The sequence below is a fragment of the Vulpes vulpes genome, chromosome 1, assembly GCF_048418805.1.
Source record: "Vulpes vulpes isolate BD-2025 chromosome 1, VulVul3, whole genome shotgun sequence".
In the NCBI taxonomy this organism is placed as follows: Eukaryota; Metazoa; Chordata; class Mammalia; order Carnivora; family Canidae; genus Vulpes; species Vulpes vulpes.
The window spans coordinates 92,993,058-93,020,458 of record NC_132780.1 but is presented as its reverse complement, the minus strand read 5'-3'; the positions used below and the strand labels follow the sequence as shown (position 1 = coordinate 93,020,458).

General features: G+C 40.1%; 1 protein-coding gene and 1 long non-coding RNA gene across 4 annotated transcripts in view; one reads left to right on the top strand and one right to left on the bottom strand.

Annotated features, from left to right (window-relative positions):
• PDE7B (phosphodiesterase 7B) overlaps nt 1–27,401 on the top strand; it is a 306,678-nt gene that overhangs the window by 143,818 nt on the left and 135,459 nt on the right. Inside the window, exon 1 of one of the 3 annotated variants that reach the window (XM_025997875.2) lies at nt 22,580–23,423. The exons of the other annotated variants lie outside the window; for them this stretch is intronic. Coding sequence (XP_025853660.1) covers nt 23,186–23,423 — 238 coding nt within the window. The 5' untranslated portion in view covers nt 22,580–23,185. Of the gene's footprint in view, nt 1–22,579; nt 23,424–27,401 lie in introns of those variants that run through there. 3 annotated transcript variants of the gene reach the window in all.
• Nucleotides 1,565–18,359, bottom strand: LOC140593902 (uncharacterized). The gene is made up of 3 exons (XR_011994318.1): nt 18,288–18,359; nt 4,454–4,608; nt 1,565–3,018 (listed from the first exon to the last, which is right to left on the bottom strand). It is a non-coding gene; the product is annotated as an uncharacterized lncRNA (long non-coding RNA).

Genomic DNA, 27,401 nt, shown 5'->3' with positions numbered 1-27,401 from the left:
AACCAGAATGTGAAAAGACCCAGAAGGAAGAGAGCCTGTAGCATTGTAGAAGAACCTAAAGAAATCCAGTGTGACAGGAGTGATGGCGAGTGGGAATAATTTACCTATTGGGATATCCTTTTTACACTTTATGAATATATTAAACTTATGGACACTCAGTAGTGTGCTAGGTTGAACAGATAAAATTAGATCTAACTGCTGACATACCACAGAAACTTGCATAAATAGAGAGACTTTGGATATGGCCAAAGATTTGAGTGTTTTCCTTTAATGATAGATTTTCCTTGAGCTTCCTATTGTAAACTGGGTCCAAACCCAAGTACTATAATTTTTATAGAACTTTAAGTACTGTATAGTACTTTTATAGTACTTAAATAATTCAATGGATTTTTTTTCTTAAAAGCTTGTTTGCATTCTGAGAAATTTCCTTCTTGTCCAGTTAATTTTTATAAATATATCTATTGAGATCATTTTCCTGATTTTGGAAGTGCTACAAATTCATTCCAGGAAACTTGGAATATATAAGAAAGCTATGTATATATAATATATACAAGAAAATAAACTTACCCAAAATACCACCAATGCTGATAACCGCTATCAATATTAACTTCTATAGAATATTCATTATTATTTTCTAAGCTTTTCTGTAACTATATTTTTCACAATTTGAGTGTATTCCTCCTTTTTGTGTATACATATACATATGATATATAGTCCATTCATTTTAAAATTAATTTAATTACATAATTTACAAATATATTCTTCTTTTGCATGCTTTTATAGAATTCTATATCCAGGGTGTAACTTTTAGCTCGGTTGAAATTAATTTGTAAGCTATAAAGCTATTGTATTTCAAAGAGATTGGGGATCATGCAGACCTCTATTCATTGGTTTTAAGACACCACTAGGAAATGAAGTAGGTGGCAAGTATTATTATCACTATTTCGCTGATGGGGCATCCAGAGCAAACAGTGGTTGCAAAACCAGGACAGGGCTAGAAATAAACAGGTTATTTTGAAAGTAGGTAGCGTATAAACTGTAAGTGAAGCTTAAAAATGATGATGTGTATTTCTATTGAAAAACTCATCTCTTTGAAATAATAATGCATAAAACATACTAGCCCTCTGTTACTTTTCCATAAATTAAGACTCAAACCTGACTTTGGGAAGTCTACATGGATATCAATGGAAAGTGAAGCCAATTGCATGAAGTTGCATTGCCAGAACCTTGCCTGAAAGCTTACACAGTATATTAGAGCTTCTAAAAGATTAAGTTGAATACAGATGCTGAAGTTAAAATACACATAAATGCATGTACATGCAAACTCACAGACATACACAGAGAGAGAATTTTAAGACCAAAAGTAGCACCAGAGCCAATTCCATGATATTTTTATTAGCAATCTTTACTTGGGCACAATTTTGCTTGAAGCTGGTGGGATTCTTTTTCCGGAGTCAAGCCGGCAGAATCAAGCCTGTTGGGAGTCAGCAAACCACAATAGACGTCATCAGATCTCTGGTGCTTCAGGATATACATACTGATCACTGCAGGGGTCAGGGAAAGATTTTTTTTTTTTTTTGGCTTGCGTAAGCTTGCAAAATTATCAGCGGATATAACCCTTGCCTTTCTTTGAAGTGTGAGCTATCAAAAACTAAATAAACCAGATGGAGCTGTTTTCTGATTCAAGGTGACAGAGCAAACCAATGCCTGAATGACATTTATTTTTAAAGATGGAAATAGAATTACAAATTTATTACATCTAATTTGCACCTTCCTTTGAAAACGTGAAGCCCCAAAAGAAATTTTCTCAGGTGTCCTTCCTCCTGAGGATAAGTAATAAAATTGAAAATAAGAGAAAGGTAGGATGATTGACCACACAATACATGAAGTTAGCCAGAGCATGAGGGGAAATTAGCCACCCAGGAAAGAAAGTGACAAACACTGAGTGGGTGGCATTCAGATAACTCCTATTCTCCCTGTGACCAGATAAATATACATTCTTGATTCCCAAATTCCTTCCATTCTTGGTGCAATACTTGAAAAAATTTTGACCAGGTTTTTGGCATTTTCATCTTTTCTGGGAATACTTCTAAATGACCTAGGGGAAATTTTCTAAACCAAAGAACAGTTTTGGCAGCAAAAATAAGCCTCAGTATGTTTTATGATTGAGACGAAGTAATTTAGCCTTTTACTCATGCAAGAATCTATGAGAACTTCTATTTAGGATGAATAAAGTGAATTTGATATTATGGAAAAATGTTTTACATTATATTATTTTAACTGCATAAATGAAAATGATGATTGATGATTCGGTAATAAACAAGAAGAAAGTAACTAGATTATTAATATCATATCAGTGTTGTAATTTACTCTGATAGAATTAAGTTCCCGACTTTATTCTATTTGTTCTATTTATTTTGCTAGCTCTGTTAGCATGTAAAAAAAGTATAAAATAACCCCACTGGGCTTTGTTTTTCTCATCTGCACAATGGGGATAATAGGTCCTATTCCAAAGGGTTGCTGAGATGATCAGATAATATAATATAAGTAAAATGTCTAACTCCATGGCTGTACATAGTAGATTCTTTCCGATTCATCTCTTTCTACCTTCTTGTTATTTTCTATGGCATTTGAGAAAAGTGTATGAGGACTTCAGTGGATTAATTGTGTAAAGTCCAACTAGCAAGAGCACAAAGTCAAGTCTAAAGGAGCTGCCATTTAGGGGTGCTAACTACGTACCTGGCACATAATAAATATTCTATAAATATTAGTTATCATACCACACACTTCATTTTATCCTCACAATAACTCTGGGAAGTGTTTATTTTCATTCTCATTTTCCAGCTGATGACACTGAGGCTTGAGAGGTAAAGTAACTTGCCCAACATCACACAGCAGATTATGACAGAGCCAGAATTGCAGCTGAAATCTGCTCCAGAGCTCCTGGCCTCTCCACTAGAACCACGCCACAGCTACTGGAATATTGGGCAGGAAGGCCTAGGGCAAATTTAATCATCTCTGGAACAGAACAGAGAAACCAGAAGTAAGCCAAAAAGACCTCTGGAAATAAAAGGCAAAGTAGCTGAATTCTCATCTATGCATTCTAAGAGAAATTATCAGTAGCTAACTGTAATCCTCCTTATTTACAAGACACTTAACCAGCTGGTTTTGCAGCCTCTAAGATGGTTTAAAGCAATAGAACTGAAGGTAGGGGACAAGTTACTATAGCCAATCATCTTAAAAACAATAAAAATGACTTCTAAAAACCTGTCAAGTGTTGACCCAAAACTTTTAAAAACCATAATAGCCCGAGCCATTTATCATAGGAGCAAACGACCTGAAAACACCAAAAAAGTCCTTGAAGTATAATTGATATTCATCATAAAGTCATTTAAATTATTAAATTGTTAAAGTAGAACAGAAATGTATCACATATTTCATATTTTAAAAAGACAAATTTTAAGGTACCTGGGTGGCTCAGTTCAAGTGGCTGCCTTCCACTCAGGCAAGATATCAGGGCCCTAGGATCAGCCTCTGCACTCAGCAAGAAGCCTACTTCTTCCTCTCCCTCTCCCTCTCCCTCCTGCTTGTGCTTGCTGTTTCTCACTCTTTCTCAAATAAATAAATAAATAAAATATTTAAAAAAAATTTCATCCAAATATATTTTTTTAAGGTCAGGGGCTTAAATAGGAAATACCAGTAAAGATTAAATACACCTCCTCTGATGACAGTATTAGCTAGAGGGCTATGACAAAATTAATTTTTTCATCATTAACTCAGAAAACTTAACAACACAAACTTTAATCTTCAGCTTTACTGGACACTCTTGCATCATATATAAATTTTTGAATTGTGTGATCAAAGTTGTGATCAAGTCTTACATCAGGCAATATACAAACACCTCTGACTAGTATGGTAAATGAGTTCTTGCATGGTTTAAGAAAGAGTTGGAAAAAAAAAAAGGAGTTGGTAACTTTTAATCTCACCACTAATATTTTAACATAAAATGTAGTCAGAAAGAAAATGAATACATTTTCTGGAAATACACAAACTCCTAAACATGCTTACCTTAGGCATTTTTTACTGAACCTGTTACATTTCAACATCTTTACGTTACTTCCATTGCACTAGATGGTTAAGGACTATGATGGATACTATCGGGAGTTAAACTTTCAGTGGTATTAAACAGTGACCTGAGATTTTGAAAGGCACAGTTATCTTTTGACTCTTATCTGTAACTCTTCAGACATCTTGATCATTTGGGACAAATCATTTGATCACCAGAGGAATCCCAATCTCAGCATGACTGGTGAGACAGAATATATTCAGCCCCACATTGCAGATCACTGAATCCAACATAAGTCAGGGAGACACACTCCCACCCCCAGAATCCTTGGGAAACCCATAAATGAGACAAAACAGCATTTGAGATAAGGACTGATTTTTCTTTCACCTGTTTCTTCATTGAGAGCATCACTTCTGTACATTCTCTATTTAGTCTCAGACTCGTATTATGTAATCTTCTTTCACGGTAGCTCCATATAGATGGGATCAATATGTGACCATTCTGGGACCATATTCTTCACCTGAAGACTTTAGGTCCTTCTCCTAAGTGGTATTGGACAAGCATGGAGATATCATACTTAGCATGAGTATGGACTTAGCATATGAGCATTATGGTCAACCTGACTAACTACAATTAATTCCTCATCATCACAAATAATCTTGAATCCAATCCAGTCAGAAAAAGAAGGCCATCTCTTGGCATGAATCTAGACTATCATGCTATTGAGTCAAATGAAAACCTTTGAATACTCTAAGCAACGAAAAGAACATGGTGCCTTCAAAACAAAACAATATGAAATCCTAAATTGCCTTAAATAAGTCCAATAACGTTCTGATGTTTCTTAAGATATTTCCATACTTTAAAAATATATGTATTGAAAAACACTCCGGGGTGCCTGGGTGGCTCAGTCAGTTAAGCGTCTGCCTTCAGCTCACGTCATGATCCTGGGGTCCTGGGATCAAGCCCCACATCAGATTCCCTACCCAGTGGAGTCTGCTTCTCCCTTTCTCCCTCTGCCTACCCCCCTGCTCCTGCTCATGCTCATGCTCTCTCTCTCCCACTTTCTTTCTCTCTCTCAAATAAATAAATAAGTAAATAAATAAAATCTTTTAAAAAAGAAAAACATTCTCATTATAAAAAAAAAATGTTGGTGATTCTGTTTCACTGATCATTTAGGACTTAGCCTATCTATTAACTGATTTTTGTGACCAAGCGTCTCTCACCTTCAGTGGCACATGCCTGGGTTTCCCCCTTCCCTCGGTAGACCCAGAAATGCTTCATGGCCACCCACTCATCTTAGTCTCTATTTTTACAAAAATATAGCCTCTAGTCTCTGCTTGTGTCCACTTCATGAAGTCTTTATATATCTTACTAAGTGAATTCTTTCAAATACAATCATAGAAGTAAATACTACAGAAATACAAAGTATTATTCTTAAATTGACTTACTTATGAGGTTAATAAATGATTCTCTGGGAATAAAGTGCTCAACCAAGTAAGAAGTATAAAGTTAAGGGCAGTCTAGGACTATTTAGCCTATATTCTTCTAGTATACAGTGTGCCTTGCAAGAATGTCATTGTTTATACGATTCAGAAATTAATTCCCAGAAAACAAATTTTTCCATATTAATTAATTAATTAGTTAATTTTTGTTTATGGTAGCACATAACCACTGAATATCTTCTTGTTAATGTATTTGTGTGCTTGTGTATTTACTTTCTGGCTCTTCGTACTGGAATGTAAAATCTGACTTGTTCAAAGCTTCGCGTCATGCCTAGATGAGGGCTGCCTTCTGTGGAAGGTGCTTAATAAATATTATTCAGCACTGTCAAATTTACTTTCCTGTCTTCGCTATTGACAAGCACAAGAAGAATGAAGTCTTGTGGCTCTGAGACCACCTAGAAAAACTTTGTCACCTAGGGTCACACTCTCATAAGAAATCTCAGAGTTCTTTCATTATGGGCACCATCTCATGGCAAAAAAAAAAAAAAAAAAAAAAATTAATAGAAGATTTTGAAATTGCTTCATTTTTTTTCAGGCCATGGGGATATCATTTAGAAAAGTGCTACTTTGGGACGTCTGGGTGGCTCAGTATTTGAGTGTCTGCCTTTGGCTCAGGGCATGATCCTGGGGTCCCACCCGGGATCAAGTACCACATTGGGGTCCCTGTGTGGAGCCTGCTTCTCCCTCTGCCGGTGTCTCTGCTTCTCTGTGTCTCTCCTGAATAAATAAAATCTTTTTTTAAAAAAAAGAAAAGTGCTACTTTAATGGCCTTAATGATGTTCCTAAGGCCTAAATAGGTAAAGGAATTTCCAGAGTGTTTTATCTATCTACCAGCCAAGGACATGCTTCTTACAATGTCCTAAGGGACTGACTTATAGGTGACAATGCCTTACCAAGAAAGTCTTTGATAATTCAGTAACTACAGTAACTTTGGTAATTTAGTAACTAACTCCTTTGATGGAGAGTGAGGAAAGAATGATATCTGAAAAATTCTCCTCTAGGAACAAATTATACTACAGTGGGTTTCAAGAGATTTAGGAAGAAACTAGTTCAGCATTTGATGTTTATGGCTATCTATACAGATCAAACTAAAAACATTTATTTTAACCCATTTTATAGAATTAGATCTGAAGAATCTTCCAGATGATCTGAAACACATACTAGAAGTTAGAACATGAAGGATAAAATGACAGCAGACCAATATTAAAATGAAGGGCCCAGTGCCAATAACCTCCAAGGTGTTGGAGTATCCTTTAAGATCATTGCTAGTGAAAACCTGTAAGTTTTTTCTTTTAACTTAATTTTTTTTATCTTTATCTTCTTTTCCCCCTATCTCATTGACTGCTCCACACTAAACACATAATCTCTATTTTTCCTTATTTTACCTCTTCTATCTTTTTTTCTTCATATATCACGTTCTGGGTCTCTTGATGGCACCAGGGCTTACTGGTGCCAGGACCACAGAGAAGAGAGCAGATAATTTGAAGGAAATGATAATATCTGGCTTTTGTGGAGTGCCAACTTTGTGCCTGGCCTTGTTCTATATACTTTCCATAAATATTTTCATTTAAGCCTCTCAATTGACACAAAAACTCAGTCTAATCTTTCCAACACCCTGGTTCTATTGGAGAATAGAGGCTATTTTGTTTAGTTTCTGAAAACTCTGTCTTCAAAGGTTCCAAAGGAAAACTCCCAAGAAATGGCAACTTGAAGAAAACAGATATAGTGGCACATTTGGCGAATAGTTTCGAGATGAGAAAGATGCAACAGTTAGGGGAATCTTAAGTGAAATCTCAAGTATTTTTCTATAACACATCTTCTTCTCTTTCTTTTTTTTTTTTTAGAGAGAGAGAGAGCACATGAGTGGAGGGTAGAGGAGCAGAGGGAGAGAGAGAATCTTAAGCAGGCCCTATGCCCAGCACAGAGCCTGAATCAGAGCTCAATCTCACAACCCTGAGATCATGATCTGAGCCGAAATTAAGAGTCAGATGTTTAACTAACTGAGCCACTCAAGTGCCTCTATAACCCATCCCTTTTATTTATACATTTGTGTTCTTGAAGGAAAACATGACTTTACTAACCATGTTAATGGGGTGAAAGTTCTAACCCTGAGGTAATTTCAAGAAAACCAATATATAGTTTAGGTCAAAAAGAGTACTTGATTTTGCAACACCAAGTATCCTTTCTGAGGTTTCCCAAAAATGCTGTGGCTGTCCCACACAGAACGTTCTCCATATTTTCCACAGAAACAACAGTGCTATTTCAGCATTCATTGGGATCGAGACCACTTTGGGAGGCACTCTAAGGAAGCTATCAAAGAAATAAACACCTGTACTCCTATGACCTAATGTGTCATAAACATTAAAAGCAAATTTTACATGAAAAATAGACCTAGAGGCAAATGCTAGATAAAATAAGGCATCAATTATAATGTGTAAAAAGACGTGTAAGAATTAGGTTTAATTGAATTTAGTCAGGCAAAAATTTGGAGTATTTACTGTTTTTTTTTTTTTCCAAATAAGTGAATGAATTTGTTAATTATTACTGGGTCCAGAAAAGGGGGAATACTGAAAGTAGTTGAGCATCCTGAAGGTCAGAATGATTTGCCCAGGGTTCATACTTTCTTTTTTTTGGAATGTTTCTGAAGAGCCAAGCCCTTCTGTCACTTTGCAATGCTTTTATAAAAGAAGGTGCGACTGTTGGGGATTTACCCCAAAGATTCAGATGCAATGAAACGTCGGGACACCTGCACCCCGATGTTTCTAGCAGCAATGGCCACAATAGACAAACTGTGGAAGGAGCCTCGGTGTCCATCGAAAGATGAATGGATAAAGAAGATGTGGTTTATGTATACAATGGAATATTACTCAGCAATTAGAAACGACAAATACCCACCATTTGCTTCAACGTGGATGGAACTGGAGGGTATTATGCTGAGTGAAGTAAGTCAATCGGAGAAGGACAAACAGTGTATGTTCTCATTCATTTGGTGAATATAAATAATAGTGAAAGGGAATATAAAGGAAGGGAAAAGAAATGTTGGGAAATATCAGGAAGGGAGACAGAACATAAAGACTCCTACCTCTGGGAAACGAACTAGGGGTGGTGGAAGGGGAGGAGGGCGGGTGTTGGAGGGGAATGGGTGACAGGCACTGAGGTGGACACTTGACGGGATGAGCACTGGGTGTTTTTCTGTATGTTGGTAAATTGAACACCAATAAAAATTAATTTAAAAAAATAAAAAAATAAAAAAAAAATAAAAGAAGGTGCGAAATGGGCACTCAACTCTACAGTCAACTGATATTTGACAAAGCAGAAAAAGGATATCCACGGAAAAAGGACAGTCTCTTCAATAAATGGTGCTGGGAAAATTGGACATCCATGTGCAGAAGAATGAAACTAGACCATTCTCTTACACCAGACACAAAGATAAACTCAAAATGTGTAAAGATCTAAATGTGAGACAAGAATACATCAAAATCCTAGAGGAGAATACAGGCAAAACCCTTTTTGAACTTGGCCACAGCAACTTCTTGCAAGATACATATATGAAAGCAAAAGAAACAAAAGCAAAAATGAACTATTAGGACTTAACCAGGATAAAAATCTTCTGCACAGCAAAAGAAACAGTCAACAAAACTAAAAGACAACCTACCGAATGGGAGAAGATATTTGTAAATGACGTATCAGAAAAATGGCTAGTATCCAAGATCTATAAAGAACTTATTAAACTCAACACCCAAAAAACAGAAAACCCAATTATGAAATGGGCAGAAGACATGAACATAAATTTCACCAAAGAAGACATAAACATGGCCAACAAGCACATGAGAAAATGCTCCGCATCACTTGCTATCAGGGAAATACAAATCAAAACCACAATGAGATACCACTTCAGACCAGTAAGAATGGAAAAACTAACAAGACAGAAAACAACAAATGTTGGAGAGGATGTGGAGAAAGGGGAACCCTCTTGCACTGTTGGGGGAATGCAAGCTGGTGCAGCCACTCTGGAAAACTGTGTGGAGGTTCCTCAAAGAGTTAAAAATAGACCTGCCCTACGACCCAGCAATTGCCCTGCTGGGTATTTACCCCAAAGATACAGATGTAGTGAAATGCTGGGACTCCTGCACCCCGATGTTTATAGCAGCAATATCCACAATAGCCAAACTATGGAGGGAGCCTCGGTGTCCATCGAAAGATGAATGGATAAAGAAGATGTGGTTTATGTATACAATGGAATATTCCTCAGCCATTAGAAACGACAAATACTCACCATTTGCTTCAATGTGGATGGAACTGGAGGGTGTTATGCTGAGTGAAGGAAGTTAATAGGGAAAGGACAATCATCATATAGTTTTATTTATATGGGGAATGTAAGAAATAGTGAAAGGGATTATAAGGGAAAGGAGAGGAACTGAGTGAGAAAAATTAGAGAGGGAGACAAACCATGAGAGACTCCTAACTCTGGGAAACAAAGGGTAGTGGAAGGGGAGGTAGGTGGGGTGATGGAGCAACTGGATGACGGGCACTGAGGAGGGCACTTGATGGGATGAGCACCGGGTGTTATACTATATGCTGGCAAATTGAACTTCAATAAAAACAAAAATTTTTTTTTAAAGAAGGTGCTATGTAAAGATGATGTGAAGTTTATAGGCTTACATTTCCTAGCAGAAGGACTGTGAATATAAATGACTAAATAACCACATTTACCATGTGGAAGTGAAGCTAAGGAAAGGAACTGAGGCAGAAAACAGAAGATCCCTGGTCTGCTGGAAACATGGCTGTCCTCAGCTTCCTCCCTGGTCCAGTACTCCAGGATAGAAATCAGCTGGACCAGCTTTGAATTTCCCACATGTATCATCATCCATGCAAAAAGTGACCCAAGTTATTTCCTTAACACTCGGAAACACTTAAGGCTCCTTCCTCCCTCCCCATTTTCTGGCCAAGCTGTCTAGCAAACACAGATGCAGCTGGCATAGTGATACTGGAAGAAGCCTTGCTAAATAGCCCCCAAAGGGAAATATCTCTCCGGCCTTGGATAAATCTAGTGGATTCCATTCACCAATTCCACATCATCATTCTCTAGTTCTGCTGCAGTTATGTTTAAACGACATAGAAACTCCTCCGATCGTCTTTCATCACTACTCCCAGATAGTTCCAGTGCATGGCAATGGCAATCACAAGGGGTAAATCAAGTCACTTTTCATAGGGAATAGAGTTACTTTAGTAGTGTAGGGTTTGATTTGAAGAAACCACCCCATTTGGGGAGGAACATTCATCTAAATTTTTAAAAATGTTCATGTGCATTATGTTCTTTCTCCCTGGTCATACTGAGGAAGCAGGACTTTCTTCAGCACTTCCTGGACACAGGTGTAGCAGAGATCTAAAGAAAGCCCAACCTGATAGTGACAGTCATGACCGCATGGCAGTGAATATGGCTTGAGGAACACAAGATGCAAACCTGCCATGAAGAATAGCTATAGAAATAGGTGCAGGGGTCATAATTATTTTTTCTTTCCTTCTGCCTTTCTTCACTTAAGTGTTTATTGTGATACAGCCAGACATAGTTACAGTCTATGAATCAAACAGAGTTCCTACTGCTTTATCCAATACCTTAGCCACACAGGTAGTATAGCACAGTGTTAAGAGGGAGTGCTCTATAATCAGCCTGCTGTGGTTCAAATCATCCTTCTAAAGCTTGATAGCAGATGAATTTTGAGCAAATTACTTCCATGGGGGGGGGGGGAGAGGTTCATGATAGTACCTACCTCATCTGGGTTCTCATAAGGAGAAAATAAGGCATTTCACTTAAATGCTTAGTACTGTGACCAAGTCCATAAGCACTCAGAGGAAATGGCTGTGCTCAGGTCTGTGGGAATCCAGGGCTTAAAGTATCTGGGTAATGCTTCATGATTGGTAAAACTAGAAAATGATCTGCTATGGACTGAATGTTTGTGTCTTGCCAAAATTCATATGTTAAAACCCTAATTCAGTAGGATGGTATTAGGAGATAGGGCCTGGGGGAGGTATCTATGTCATGAGAATAATCCCTTATGAATGGGATTAGTGTCCTTATAAGAAAAGACTCGAGAAAGGTGACATCTCTCTCTTCTATGAGAGTACAGTAAACAGCAGTCCCAGGAGGAGGACCCTCACCAGAACTTGACCATGATTTCAGACTTCTAGACTCCAGGGCTTTGAGAAATAAATTTATGCTGTTTAAGCCACCCAGTCTGTGGTATTTTACTATAGCAACTGAAGCTAAGACATAATCTAATTGAAATTGTTAATTTGTTTCTAAAGTCCCTTAAAACCCTAACGCTGCGTGATTTGTCTTTCTTTGCTCTCTTAAAATAAGAACTACCATTAAGCTACCATTTTGCTAGCAACATGGTATCAACTCACCAGAGGAAAGTAGTAAAATTATTCTTGAAATTTTAAAATCATTGCAGCTAAACTTCTGAAAATTCTATCAGCAAATAAAAAATAATCAGCAAAAATATAACCAACCACTCATGTTTTCCTGGCTAGATACAAACTCTGTATTATACAGTTCACAATTTTTTAAAGTTTTATATAGATTCCTACAGCTTGTCTTCACTGTCAAGATATGGAAAAAATGTACTGAAAATAGTTGTTCGACATCATTCTAATAACAAACACAAATTGTGACTGTTGTGTCCACATTTACATTGTAGCCCTACAATTCATTGTGCTTTATAGTCATATGTGTATGTGTTTCTCCATTAAATTTGTAATTAATTTTAAGTATAGGATCCAAGTTTGTATATATCAATCACTTAGCATGGGGCACTCAGTAAATTGAGAACCACTCAGATAAATGCCCTGAATGAATCAATAGATAAATGAAGAGTATATCACGAGGACTGTACGTCTCAAAGTATGAAATAATGGTCCCTTCTGTCTAAATTGCAAGACAAGACAGAGCATCAGAGGCAAATAGTGATACATATGAAGTTATCTTGCAGATCAATAAAATGGTTAAGAGGTGCCTGCTTTGTTTAAACAGAGAGGTGATCTGAAATGGAGCACAAAGCTTTCATAAGGAAAAGGAGACTTTTTCTGAAGCTGATGAATGGAAAAGTCTTTCCCAACAAAGTGAGCGACGATGTATTTGTTTCCTAAGGCTCCTGTAACAAATCACCACACATTTAGTGGCTTAAAACAACATATGTGTCTTATAGTTTTGAAGATGAAAAGTTTGGAATGGGTCTCACTGGGCCAAAATGAAGGTGTCCACAGGTCTTCATAACCTTCTGGAGGCTCCAAGAGGGAATCTGGTGTTTGCCTTTTTTTCTTTTAGAAGCTGCGCTCATTACTTTTCTAGAGGGCTCCTTTCTGTCTTCAAAGCCATCAATGCCCAGTGAGTCTTATATCTCACCACTGTGACACTGACCCTCCTGCTTCCCTCTTTCACATTTAGGGACCCTTGTGGTTTTACTGGGCCTGTCTGATAATCCAGAAGTGTTTCCCTATTTTAATTAATGTCAGCATCGGCTGACATAGTCATTGCATCAGCTACCTTTATTCCTTTCTGCCATGTGACCTAACATATTCACAGGTTCTAGGCATTAGGAAGTAGATATCATTGGGAGGCCAATATTCTACTTACCATACAAAATATAACAGCACCTCTGGCATGTCTGGACAGCAGTATAATTTTCACAGAAATTTTGTGTGTCAAATGTAAGCTCAGTGAGTTTACAGAACTAAGTGAACGGGGAACCTATTTTTGAAAGCATTAAATGCCCCATATAGGGATTTGGACTATATGTATAAGACTATATGTATCATATTGTGTCAGATTAATATTAATATTTTCATCGCTTTTCATTTGTTACATATTTGAAAATGACAAGATCATAAAATACGTCCAATTCACAATGCTGCAACCATTAAAGATAAATAAGACTTCACTGAGTTTTTTTTTTAATGGTTAATGAGAGGTTTGAAAAACACATTTTAATAGTAGCTCAAATCAATTGATTCCTCAAAGTTTGAAAGCAGAAAAAAAGTAATAACAGCATTGAAAAGGCATTTATTAAAAGGTGATTCTGGAGTTGACCCCTTATATGCTAATCAAAATACACAGATGTAAGAGTAGCAAGGTATGTGAACATACACAAGTCAAAGTTAAGCACATTTTACCTTGCACTTAAAAGAGGCAACAAAACATTAACCTCAAAAGCAATGGTGGATCGGAGAACAAAGAATGCAAGAAGTCTCATTATCAGACTGTGGAATGCATTCAGGAAGGTGGTCATGGAGAAGAGAGTAAGAGGACTCAAGGGTTCAGGTAAGAAAATAGGATGAAACCAGTTAGTAACCATATGCTGTGGGCAGAAGGATATGCAATCATTTTAGATAACGTATGGAATGGAAGAAGCAAATGTAGTTAGCATTTGAATGTGGGCTGGAAAAGAAAGTTGCCAAAAGGAAACTCTTAAAGAATCTTTTCACGATGAAGACCTGATCCATACATCAAAGTTTCAGATATTCTAGGGTGCTAGACTTTCTTTCCTCGATAATGGTGCTGCCATTATTCTTCCAGCAATGCTACATATCAAGAGGGAGGGGCGGGAGAGAATGCCCGTATTGTTCTATACAGCGAATGCCTTACACATGGTCTGTATGCTGTCTACTAAGTGGCCTCACCTTACTTGATTCTCCTTCCAATGCAGAGGAAAACAGGGTCCCAAATCATCTAAAATAATAACCATGATATATATCAGTTTTAATCTACTATCTTCCATCTTTCTCTTCCCTGTTTTTTTCAGTTACCCCCTGGGAACAACAGGAAATATAGGTGTTCATAACCATAGCAAAGCACTTAGCCTGAGAAAGAAGAAGGAAAGACAATGGAAAAACAAAACAAAACAAAACCACCAAACTGTGTTTCCAATTACCAGCAGATGCTTTCATTTATTCTAAGTGTTCTTATTTAGTTAACTGTACAATTTTTTTTAACTGTACAAATTTTTAATTATGTAGAAGTGGTGGTGTTCTAGCCTCGTGCTCTTGATTACCCTTGTCTTCCAGTTGATTTCACATGCCTCTTGCCTCTGGCACCACTTTCCCACAAATATCACGCCTGGAGCTGCATAAATTCTGAGCAATACCTGATAAAGAGTGCAGCCTGTTGCAGAGTTTATCTTATTTATCTCTTGTGTTTTGCGTTTTGCTGTGGTTGTGACATTGCAGTCTATTTCTCTGAGTCAGCAGCACCATGGCTGTAGTGCTGTGAATGCCTACTTTTTTTTTTTCCATCTTTGCTTAGTGGAATCATCTGGCCACCATTCACTTGTGCCTGGAATATCACAGTGGGAAAGATTACCAGGCTTCATCCAAAGACCACTTTACATAGATGCCTAATAAGTCAGATGAAGGAGCAGGTCTTGGTGAGAGTATCGCTAATGATGGAGATCAAAGACCCGATGACTTTCCTGTATATTCTGATTATTCTGAACATAGCAATAGGAGACCAACAAAATATTGGAAAGAAGGAAGAATGGCAAAATTGGCCTAAGCAGATTTTGTTTCACATTTGGTGAGAAAAGATCTTCAAAAATAGCCATTTGCTTTGAAGTTAAGAGTCCACCATATATATTATTCATCACAGTGACTTATACTGGACCTTGAACCATATTTTTATAGCTAATTCATAGGGGGAAAGAAATGAATGAATGAAACAAAATTTAAAAGCCAAGTAGTTGTTCAATGTCATGAATGTCACTGAACACAGTCCTGCTCTTACACTGTGGTTCTGGTTGCTTATTTCCAATTGAGAGTGTTTGACTTGAGCCAGTATTGATTGTTTTCAAGAGTCCTAATATGTGTATCTGTAAAGATTAGGACTCCAGCTGCATATTCTTTCATAAATAACTAATATGGAAGAGGCAGAAAGTATCTGCTACATGATAGCCCTCTAGCCTTGGGACTGAGAGTGTGGTCCACCACCAGCAGCTTTGTCAACCCCAGGGAGTCTGATACAAATGCAGAGTCTTAGGTTCCCACCCAGAGCTGCCCAATCAGACTCTGCACTTAATAGGATCTCCAGATGATTTGTATGCACACTAAGCACTTGAAAAGCATTGCTCTGCAATAGCACCTGAGAGACACCTGCAGGCATAGATATTTTATGTAATTCATAACCACCAGGAGGTAATAAGTGATAGGGGAAAAAAATAAAGAATACTTTGAAGAGGCAGTAAGATTATACTCCCTACACCTGTAGTGGTTGAAATTTCCTTCTTCCGAATTGACTTCGAACTCCATAAACATAAGCGTTAATGAATGTCATAGGAACCAAAAGCTCCTGTTAGAAGATTTTGTTTTTTTACCACCTTCTCGTTTTCCTTTTATGTTATGTTATATTGATAATTTCTCTATGTGTTATTAGTGGTCTAGCTTTTATTGTTATTATTATATTAAGAGAGAAAAAAACCTCACTCAGGCATTCCTCAGCATTTCTTTGAGGGCTGTCTAGATCATCTGTCCTCCAGCCTCCTTGAGGTCTACTCAGCCTGGCCTAATTCTTGAGAGCTTCCAAAATTCATAGCTCCCACCGGCAAAAAAAAAAAAAAAAAAAGGTAGAAATGTATTTCTGACTTTGCTTAGGCCACTTTTTAAACATTATATTTGGTTTTACACACTACACTTCTTTTAAAAGCACATCAATTAAATGGAGACTAGCAAGGAGCAATCAAAATTATAAAAATGTGAGGCTCCTGGGTGTCACAGTTAGTTGAGTGTCTGACTCTTGGTTTTAGCTCAGGTCATGATCCCAGGGTCGTGAGATCGAGCCCAATGTTGGGCTCCACACTCAGCACAGAGTCTGCTTGAGTTTTTCTCTCCCTCTCCTCTGCTCACTCTCTCTCTCTCTCTCCCTCTGTCTCTCTAAAATAAACATATAAAATCTTTAAAAAAAATTATAGGGGCACCTGCATGGCTCAATTGGTTAAGCACCTGCTTTTGGCTCTGGTCATGTTATTGGGGTCCTGAGACTGAGTTCCCCTTCCGGCTCCCTGCTTCTCCCCCTCTCTCTGCTCCTTCCCCACACTCATGGTCTCTCTCTCTCTCTCTCTCTCTCTCTCACTCTCTCTCTCAAATAAATAAACAAAATCTTGAAAAAATTTGTAAAAATGTTTGAGGCATACAGACTCCCAAGCAAAAAATGTGAGGCCTACTTGAATTAGTGTAGGGAAATGAGGCCAGTGGAAGGCCTAAACACAAATGTTCACAACCACAGCATATGACAGAGCTGTACAGCTCATGAACATCAAATATGCTATTAGTCATTATGGGCAGAAATTGAAATTCCCAAGCAAGAGAACCTATACAGTACTAACCAGAGCACTAAACAATAATGATGCAGGCTGACACTGTAGGTATGATTCATGGGCTGTTTTAACACCTCCAGAAGGCAGGTACAATATTTATTCTATGAAGACACTTCTTTTTTACCACTTATTTTGTCCTTTGTCTATCTATTCTCATCCATGCTTCAATCATTTTGCCTACTTTACCCCACCTTTGTACATTAAATCCCTCACTACCTGTCCAGTGCTCTGATACCCCCTCCCCACCTTTGATTTACGCTGCTTCTGCATTCTCTTGGGGAACACAAATTTCCAAAGTAGGACCTACTACAACAGTTGGGTGGTTGACTTTTCTGCTTTCTAATAAATCCCAGGAAAACATGGCTAAAATTTGAGTTTAGGTAAATTGTCAATTATAATATCTTATAGCTTAAAACTAATCATTTAAAAAAATTCATAGCCCATTACAATTTTAAATTAACTCACAGGTTAGTCTTATTTTACTTTTACAATATCCCAGTGTGACAGGTAAGGTAGTTATTGGCATCATACCCATTTATGGAGAAGTCACTAAGTTTGAGGCAAAGTTCAGTGGTGAGTTGAGATCGAAACATACTTTTTGTAATCCTAAGTAGTCTTAGAAGGCTGTTGTTTTGGATATTCCATTGCTGTAGCTATTTATTCAGAAGTTGATGCACTAGGATATGAAATTATGAAAAGTATACTCCACTTACAATCTTCCACAATTGGAAATAAGTTCTGAAATCCTAGAAAGGTTTAAGTCAGAGGAGCATTGTCACACAGCAAAACAACAGGTTGTTCAGTAATGGAGAGAATAGCAGGGTATGGAGGAGTTGTTTATTTGTTTTGAGGTGTTTTTTTGGGGGGGAGGGGTTGTAACTACAAAATAATGTCTTTTTAAATGTATGGGTTTTCAACAGCAGGGAGGAGGAACAAAGTGGAGAAAACCAAGTCTTCCTGCCATTGTGTTCTCAACCTCTGTCTTATTGGACTAGTTTGTTGTAGGTTAACTACATTAATTAAGCATTAATTAAGATGTCTGAGATCCACGCTCCGGGGTGGCTCAGTCGGTTAAGCATTAAAAGTCTGCATTCAGTTCAGGTCATGATCCCAGGGTCCTAGGATCGAGTCCTGCCTCTGGCTCCCTGCTGCTAAGGAGTCTGCTTCTCCCTCTACCCCTTTGCGATGCTTTGCTCTCTCTCTCACCCGTACTCTCTCTCAAACAAATAAATAAAATTTAAAATAATAATAATAATAAGATGTCTGAGAGCCAAGATAGAGATCTCATGTTAGCTAAAACCCTGGTTTCTCTCTTTAAATGTGTAAAGCAAAGAAACAGAAGAAGCAGTAACTCACAGTGAAATCCAGAACCTGGGTTGAGGAAGCCAGGCAGGTCCCCGGTGTCTGAAAATGGTTAGACAAGAGGCTCTCCCTTCTGCTCTCTCTTTCATTATTAATACATATCTGGAAAGTGAATAAGAGAAGCCTTGGTCGTAGTTTAAACACCTGTTATGAAATCAAACTGTGAATCTATTTTTCCTACCTCATCTTGCCCCATCTACTCTCCTCCCTTTCCATGTGACAGTGGAGATGTGCGCTGCCTTATGTGGTTGGTCTGCAGACCAAGTCTCTCTCCCTATTTGCTGGCACCGTTCCTTGAGATTAGTTAAGGCTGAAGTTATTACATTTCTATTTCTTTTGAAGGTCACTGTAAATTGTTTGAACTTCTTCTACTTAGACTATATTAAACAAAGTTGAAAGACCTGGTTTTTCCCTCCTCACTCATTTTGAACTTCATTTGAATTGCATTTGTGAAACCAAGGTGGTTTTACGTGTGTGTACGCGTGTGTGTGTTTACATCTGTATTTTAACTGATGGAGAGGAAAGCCAGGACAAAATTAATAAACTCTCTCAACAGTTTGAAACTTTTCTTTAAAGATAGAGGTAGGGCAGCCCGGGAGGCTCAGCGGTGTAGCTCCACCTTCAGCCCAGGGCCTGATCCTGGAGACCTGGGATCGAGTCCCACGTCGGGCTCCCTGCATGGAGCCTGCTTCTCCCTCTGCCTGTGTCTCTGCCTCTCTCTCTCTCTCTCTGTGACTATCATAAATAAATAAAAATTTAAAATAAATAAATAAATAAATAAATACATTAATTAATTAAAGATAGAAGCAGAATGGGGTTTAATAAGTGTATAAAGTATTGCCAAAATATCTAAGTGAGAAGATGTCTTTTAAAAGGAAGTTTTGTGAAAATCTGTTAAAAAATTCGAAATTATAAAAAATCAAAATAAGTATATATGTCCAAGTTTCTGTTTAAAAATATATTTCTTGGGGCACCTGGATGGCTCACTCCCTTAAACTAGGGATCCCTGATTTTGGTTCAGGTCATGACAGGGAGTCCCTTAAAGAACCTCTCCCTCTGCCCCTCCCCCCACTTGCAGGCACGCATTCTCTTTCTCTCTCTCCCCCTCTCTCTCAAATAAATAAATAAATCTTTAAAATACATATTTCTTAAAATGCTTAGAAATTTAATATTGTTAATATCTCTTTTTAAAAATCACATATAGGGACGCCTGGATGGCTCAGCAGTTGAGCATCTGCCTTTGGCTCAGAGCGTGATCCCAGTTCCGGGATCGAGTCCCACATCAGGCTCCCTGTGAGGAGCCTGCTTCTCCCTCTGCCTGTGTCTCTGCCTCTCTCTCTCTCTCTCTCTCTCTCTCTCTCTGTGTGTCTCTCATGAATAAATAAATAAAATATTTTTTAAATAAAAATCACATATAATAATGACTTATCTGCTTAATGACTAGAACACCCACAAATCTACAAGACTTTTACATAGCCCCAGAACACTAGAAATTCTTCAAAACAATCTAGGTTCTAAATCACTATGTCTCTGAATCTTTGTTCTTGGCCATACACTTTAATATTGTGGTTACGAATTCTTTCCTTTATAGCTACAAACACATAGCAAAGTATTTTTGGTAGAATTAGGTATCCATTGGAACAAACTGTCTTTGATTTGGTTAGTTCTCATTACATCTCTTTTACACAAGAAAAGAACTATCCTATTTGCCTTTTAATGGAAAGTTAGGTTGGCTCCCAATGCCTGAAATTAAAAATGAGATTATTTTGGAAGTTTAAAATGTCCTCTCTGTAGCACAATAAATCCAGATATTAGGATTTATAAGAATCCTTGAAAGTCACATAGATGAGATCTCTTTGCTCTATGACTCCGTTGGATACAGAACCTTATCACCAGTCCCTTTTCCCCATCCCCAGTGATCCGAACTTCTGGCTACGGGTCCTATCTCAAGTAACTGATGTTCACTAAGGAAGGTTAAAATCATAGGTTTATAGGCATGCTCTTCCAAAGTCACTACCTGAAGGAGCAATAAAATCACAGCCTATACTAGATATGAAATGTAACAAAACCACCTGTTAGAGAATGTATGTGGCATAATTTTAGTCTGAGTACCAGCATCTTGTCAGTTTATCCCAATGTCTTGAGCCTACAATTGAGCCAAAAATCTCCTGAGCCAAGCTTTCCCGCAAGATTTCCTGTACTTCCTGTTTCTATGTGAGACAGAAATACCATGAGAATGACCTTTCTTGTGGTATTTTTGCACTTCTACCCTGGGATGAAGATAATCCCATATTGGGGAGAATTTTTTTTTTTTAATTCTGCAACCTTTTCCATTTTCAAATCTTCAAACAAAGTAGATTCCTTCTTGAGAATGAAAATTTGAGATGGTGTTTGCTTGGCCTTAACTCATCTCCACTAGGAAGTATTCATGTTCAATGATCCAACATTTTGTAACTTCTCTAAGATATTTTTTCAAGAAAATATTGTAAAACAATACAGAGAATATAGTGGAAATTTATATGCTTGGATTTTTAAAATGTCATTCTTAAAGAAATGTTCCATGAAGAGTTGTATTCTTAATACATTAGTGTCTGTGACATATTATATCATATATTTGTTTTCTTTGTTCTTAACCCCTTTGTTCCAAGGGTCAGGATATCCTGATGTTAAGTGCTATTGCAAAATAACTGAACAAAAATAAAAATAGTCGAACACTTAGGAAACCCTTCAGTTGTTATGTCAAGGAAGTTTGTGACTGAGGAGTGAGTTTAAGACATTATTCAGGAAATATGCTAATGGAGTGCAACAGCCTACATGTGCTTATTAAATAAAATCATTTCAAATCTAGAGAGCCTTTATGCCCCAGTCTGATAGAAGTGTCAGATAAGAACTGGAAGGGCTGTCAAAAGTGGTGGAAGTGTCACACTGATGCTTAAATCCCTTCATCCCTTAACAAAGAGGGAAGCTCAAAAAAACAAAAAGGAGACGCGTCTTTCTTTCTCATAAGTGGATCACTGATTATCCCCTAATTGGGTTGAGTGGATATCTGGCTGTTACAAGAGGAGCTGCTTGATCAATATTCCAATAATGAAATTCACCAACAGTAGTGTCTTCAACATCTTTTATTGTTTGATACCCTCAAAGGATGTTGACACTTCTTCACCTATTAGGAAAGAGAGTAGACTTACCAGTGTATTTTTCCATCTAGAAAAAGAGAAAAGCCACTTAACTCAGTGTGGAAGGCTAAACTTACTAACCACAGGCTTCAAGGAATGATAATAACAACAAAATTACAGTAGCCTTCACTGGTTTCAATTTGTAAAGAATGAGGTGAGGACCGTGAAAATAAAACACACCTTGTGGCAGTCTTTTTCCTTTTCCCAAAGTATCCCCTCCCCTGATGAAACATCAAATGAGTGTGTGATAAAGCTGCCCCACAAGGAATGTAGAGCAGAAGCAACAGATTGTACATCAGCAAAACAAAATGCCAAGCAAAATAAAGCACTTTGCAATGCGGAGATGTGAAGAGGAAGAAAAGGTTGGGCTTGTTGCGATGGCCTCCAAGAAAACAGGAGCTATCCGCGTGAATTTTCGAGTTCAAATTGTTCCTACAAACCCAATTTGCTGACAAAAGTGCCAAACACAATACCACCCCACTTTCATTTATGCCTGGGGCTTTTCACAGAAGCTACAGGGGGCACCCCCTTTGGTTGAATGGGTTCTGACTTCCAGGGTTGGGGTCTCCACCTCTGCGCCCAGCGACCCAACTGCGCGGCGCGTGATTGTCCTCAACTGAACCACGCACGGGCAAGGGCGCAGCAGCCAGGGGCCCACAGATGAAGCCCAGGGCGCTCGGTGGCTGTGGAGCGGACAGGCAACGCTCTCTCCTTTCTTTCAGGGCCATGTATGCACCCCCACACGCATAGCCTTTAAAGTGATCCTTGTTTTCCTCCGAAATGGGCGTTTAAGGGTCCCAGAGTACGCGTCCAGGCGACGCAACCCCGCCGCACGTTCCCAGGAGGGTCTCGGTGCTTCCCTGATTCACCCCTTTCAGAGTCAGCTTTGGAATGTGATTCAGTGTTATTTCCCCTCCAGCTGAAGGGCAGCTGAGGTTACGAAGGGATTTGACTAATAGGCCAAAACCCAGTTAGGTTTGCTGAGAACCAAACGACAGCAGAGGGGGCGGGGGGCGAGGGAGGAGGGGGGCGAGAGCGAGCGCTGGTGCCAGGACCCCTCGCGCAGCCTTCGGCCTCGGCCATCCCGGGGCCGACCCAGCGGGCAGCGAGGTGGCCCCCGGCCAGACCTTCCAGAGAGCGGCAGCTGCACATTGGTTCTGCTGGGATTCGGTTTCCCGTTTTCCGAGAGCTCCCTGGAACCTTCTAGGCTTCCTGCACCCCGGGGGCGGGGGCGGGGGGGGGCCTCACCTGACCCCTTCAGAGAAGCGGCCCCTGGGGCACCCCTGCGAGAGGCTGGCAGAGGGGAGCCCCGCTTCCTCGCCCCAGGATCCATCCTACGCGCTAGGCAAGGCCCTCGAGAAACTTGGAGAACTGGGTACAAATGGGTCCGCGGAGGAGAGGCAAGTGCTAAGCGCCGCCGGCTGTGCCCCCCGCCGCCGGCCCCGCCGCAGCCCGGGATCCGCTACGCGCCGCGCAGCCGGTGCCCGAGAGGCGGGCGGGCGAGGGCTGGTCCCCCGGGAGGGCGCCCGGCACGCTCGTCGCCGCGCCCGCAGCGGTTCCTGGGCCGGGGCGCAGGCGGGCAGGGCCAGGCTGGAGGACGCTTGCCTGTCCCGAGCCCGAGCAGACTTCGCGGGGCGCAGCGTCCGCCTGCCCGGGAGGCCGGTCCCCGGCGGCGGCGGCGGCGGCGGCGGCTCGGCGGCGGGGGCCCCGGGCAGGATGCCCGTGCTGGAGCGCTACTTCCCCTCGGCGGAGCCGGCCAGGAGGGGCACGGCCCCCGAAGGTGCGCGGCCGGCCCCGGCCCGCGGCCGCCGGGGGTGCCAGCAGGGGCCGCTGCCCTGGGACTTGCCCGAGATGATCAGGATGGTAAAGCTGGTTTGGAAATCCAGAAGCGAGCTGCAGGCGACCAGACAGCGGGGCCTCCTGGAGCACGAAGATGCTCTCCACGGCGTCGCAGGTAACCCGACTGGGAGGTGCGAGAGGCGAGCCGGGCGCAGGCCGGCGGCTGCGGGTCCCTTCCCTGCAGAGCCCAGCGGAAAACCGGGAGGAGGGGGGTCTACCAACTGCAGCTCGGGGGCCGAGGGCTGTGGTTAAGGAACGTTTGATTTATTGCAGAAATGCATCTTAAAATTAAGAAGGACGTGGTAGGAGGAGCACTAGTAGACCGGGGATCGAGTAGCCTGGGCTCTGGGCTCAGCTCACACTTGATTGCTCAGAGGCTTAAACAAGTGAAATCTCCTGAACTTCAGTCCTCGGAAAAGGTGGGGGTGGAACTGGCTGTTCTTTAACGGCAGTCCTACCTCTGCAGTTCCTTATTGACAAACCAGAGTTCTGAGACAATATTCTTCTTGGGCTGCTACTTATAATGCTTTTTATAAAGTAAAACACATTTTCCGACTTTTAACTATGAGGCTAGGGTGTGTGTCCTGTTCCCAGGACCGGGTTGGCCTGGAAGCTCTATATGCCCTGGGAAGGTTGGCAGACTTCCTTGCCTCGGTTTCCCTTTTGGACACAACAGCCAATAATACAGATTCCCCCATTGACACCAGGAAAAATCAACTCCCTCACAAATGTGGAAATGATGACTCACAGGGACTTCGTCATGTTATAAGAATGTACTGTGCTTAGGACAGTTGTGGAGAACCTTGCCATGTCTCTGACAGCCAGCCACACAACCACAAAGACACCTAGGGTGGAAGGTTCTGATAGAACCAGAAACTAAGAAAGTATAACTGGCCACGGGGTGCTCTTTTCCTTTAGGGAATGTGTTGGTAGATATTTCAGAAAGTGGTCACTCACTTTAGGAGAACAAATATGAGCATGTGTGTTTATGCATTTGAAGTCTTGGCCAGCCCTGTGCAGTGGAATCCTGACATACCATTGGTGGTGAGAGGTGGGAGCCCAGTCGGGAAAGATAGACCAAAAATGACCTCTCTCTTCCCTTGTGGAAAGGGACCGAGAACAAAAAAGATTTGAAGGGAAGGGAAAAACACAGTGTTGGTCTCTAGTAAACAATGAGTACTTTGGAATGAGAAGAAAACCAATAAGACTGAGGTTTATGTGGCAAGTAGGAGATGGATGCCCCGGGAAATGGGTCTTGGTCAGAAGAAATGAGGTAATGCCAAAGCCGTCCCGTATTTCATGTGAGTAGTGCAAGAAAAGTGGAAAAACCCACCTGGACAGAAAACTTAACCATGACACTACAACTATTACCACTCTTGGTTTGTTTTAGTAAATTAAGTAATTGAAATTCATATCTCAAATTATGCCTTTGATAGAACTGCCTAATTCAACAGACATTAGCACGTGTTGGGGATAGATTTCTGTTATTATTTATATTATATGTCAGTGGGGGGTCTAGTTCTTGAAAAAGCAACACTATAGACATAAAATAGAACTCCTGTAACTTCTTATCATTTAAAGGGACAGTTGACTAGAGGACTCTTAATTGATCCCTGGGCCACTGCCTCACTCTGTGGAATCTCTCAGCAGCCCCTCTGGGGCCCAGACAGGCTGCTCCCTGGTCTGCTGTCCCCCTTTATCTTGCCTGCGGGGAGGCAGATTCTACTTCAACACCCGCTCAAAGGCCCTCTGCCTCCTCTTCTTCCCGCCCTGCCTTCATATTCTCAAGGAGATGAGGGGTTCACACTTTCTGGCATGGGCATGAAAACTTCTCATCCACAGATGCAGCAGCACGGCCCATAGGATGCAGCCCCACTTCCAAATTGTCCTGTAGTTCCTCTCATCTTGTCTCTGATACTGCAGCTCCTCCTCATCTCAGGTGCTCTGTGCCTTTCTATCCAGAATAGCCTGATGGTGAGAGCCTCGGGAACACTTAGAAAATAGTTCCAAAAATCTGGCATGCATTCATTTTTAGAAAGAGATGGTTTAAGCTGTGTTCAATTAGTGTACAGGGTTTTATGGTAGAAAGATTGTCAAAAAAAAAAAAAAAGGAAAAAAACAAAAGCACCAAGACACACGGTGATCTCATGCTCACACTCACTAACTCTCTTTCTCCCTTTCTCTTCCCCTCTTTTTCCATCTCCTTTTCTCTCTCTCTCCCTCTCTCTTAAATCTGACCCTTGTCTCAGAACCCTCAAACAATTCATGCTTTGGCAATGCTAAACAACTTCCTGTTCCTCAAAATGCATCAAGTGGTGCCCTACCTCTGAGCCTTGCCTGATGCTCTGAATGTCTTTCTTTGACTTAGCCAACTAAAAAATCTTTATTCAAACTACAAATTCCAGCTCAGGCATCTTTTTCTTTGTAATGACTTGCCTGATCTCCACCCCTGTGTCCCCGAATTGTCCCCCAAAGTCATTTACTTCCTCTTCTCTGCTATCTTGACTTGTATAGATGTTACATTTATCGCACACAACATGTTTGCCACGTCATAACTGCACATGAGAAAACTAAAACTATAAAATTATTAACAATTTATAAATTTAAAAATCATAGTATTCCATGTATATTTTGACTGCTTGTGATAACAGATAAATAGGTTTACGTCTTTTAAAACCATGAAATTGCAGAAATTCTGAATTGAGCCAACAGTCTTGAGGACTTTAGAGATGGGTGTCACTGTTTCTTAATGGGTTGAATATAATCTTAAAAGTTGCAGCTTTTCTTTTCCTTAGTGAGGAGCATAATAATTTTCTCTCATACTTCTCAGACAAGACTGATACTTTCTCACAAGTGAAATGGAAAAGTGTTCTGAGACTTTGCTTAAGTAATAAAAGGAAGGAGCAAAAGAATGTATGGGAAAATAAATGTATAAATATGTATTTGTGAAAGGTTTTAAGATAAGATTTACTGAACTGTGAGTAATGGCAGACAGAGGGGAACAGTGTTTCCTGAAGAGAACAAGGACATACTAGGGAGGACGTTACACATGTGAACATCTTCCTGCCACCTTCATATGAGCCTTGGCTGGAGACTAACGGTGGCTATCATGGCAACAGACTCAAGGAGAGAATCGGGGATGACAGGAGGAAGTGGGGCTCATCGTCTTCACATGTCAGGATGCCTGCATCTGGGCTTTGGTAAAGGCACTATTTGCCTTGGAGAGAGCTCTGGAAATTAGCAGCATGCCCAAAGTTGGAGCACCAACTTGGTTCATTGGATTGTACTCAATTATTTAATTTTTTAATACATCATTTGCCCTTTATGAAACAAAGAATGGTCTAATTATCTAGTTAATCCAAAAAGGTGAATGGTACACTAGAGACTAAACAATTTGTCCAGGGTCGCACACAAACACTGTGTTAGAACCAGATCAGCATCTCCATCACCCAGCTGTAGATCATAGAACTGGCATAATCAAGCCACATGCTGGGTAATTTAAATTTAAACCCTGACATCGAAAAAAAAAAAAAAAAACCCAGACATTGATTGAGGCGATCGGGGTGCCTGGGTGGCTAAGCGGCAAAGCATCTGCCTTTGGCTCAGGTCATGATCCCAGGGTTCTGGGCTCTTGCTTCCCCCTCTGCCATTCTCTCTCTCTCTCTCTCTCTCTTTCCCATTAATAAATAAATAAAGTCTTTAAAAAAAAAAAACTTTAAACCAAGACATTGCTTTATTGATATAGAGGGACAAACATAGAAACTCATGATATAGTATAAATATTGGTCAAACCAGAAAAATTATATTACCATGTAAAATAAGTCAGGTGATTGGGCCTTAACATTTTTCTAATTATTCTTTGGGTTTTAGTTTAGCTTCAAGTGCTAGGAAGGCCCAGGGGAAGATTCTCCATCTGTTATCAAAAGTAAGTAAGCTTTAAAGCATGGTGGTGGGAGCATCCTTGGGAATGGGGGCAGGCTGGGGAGGCGATAGAAGGACAGGAGATAAATAGGCAGTTTCTCAAATGCTGTGAGTGCAAATATTAATCTCATTGTGATTCTAGGCAGCATCCTAAGGCTACACATCCTCTAAC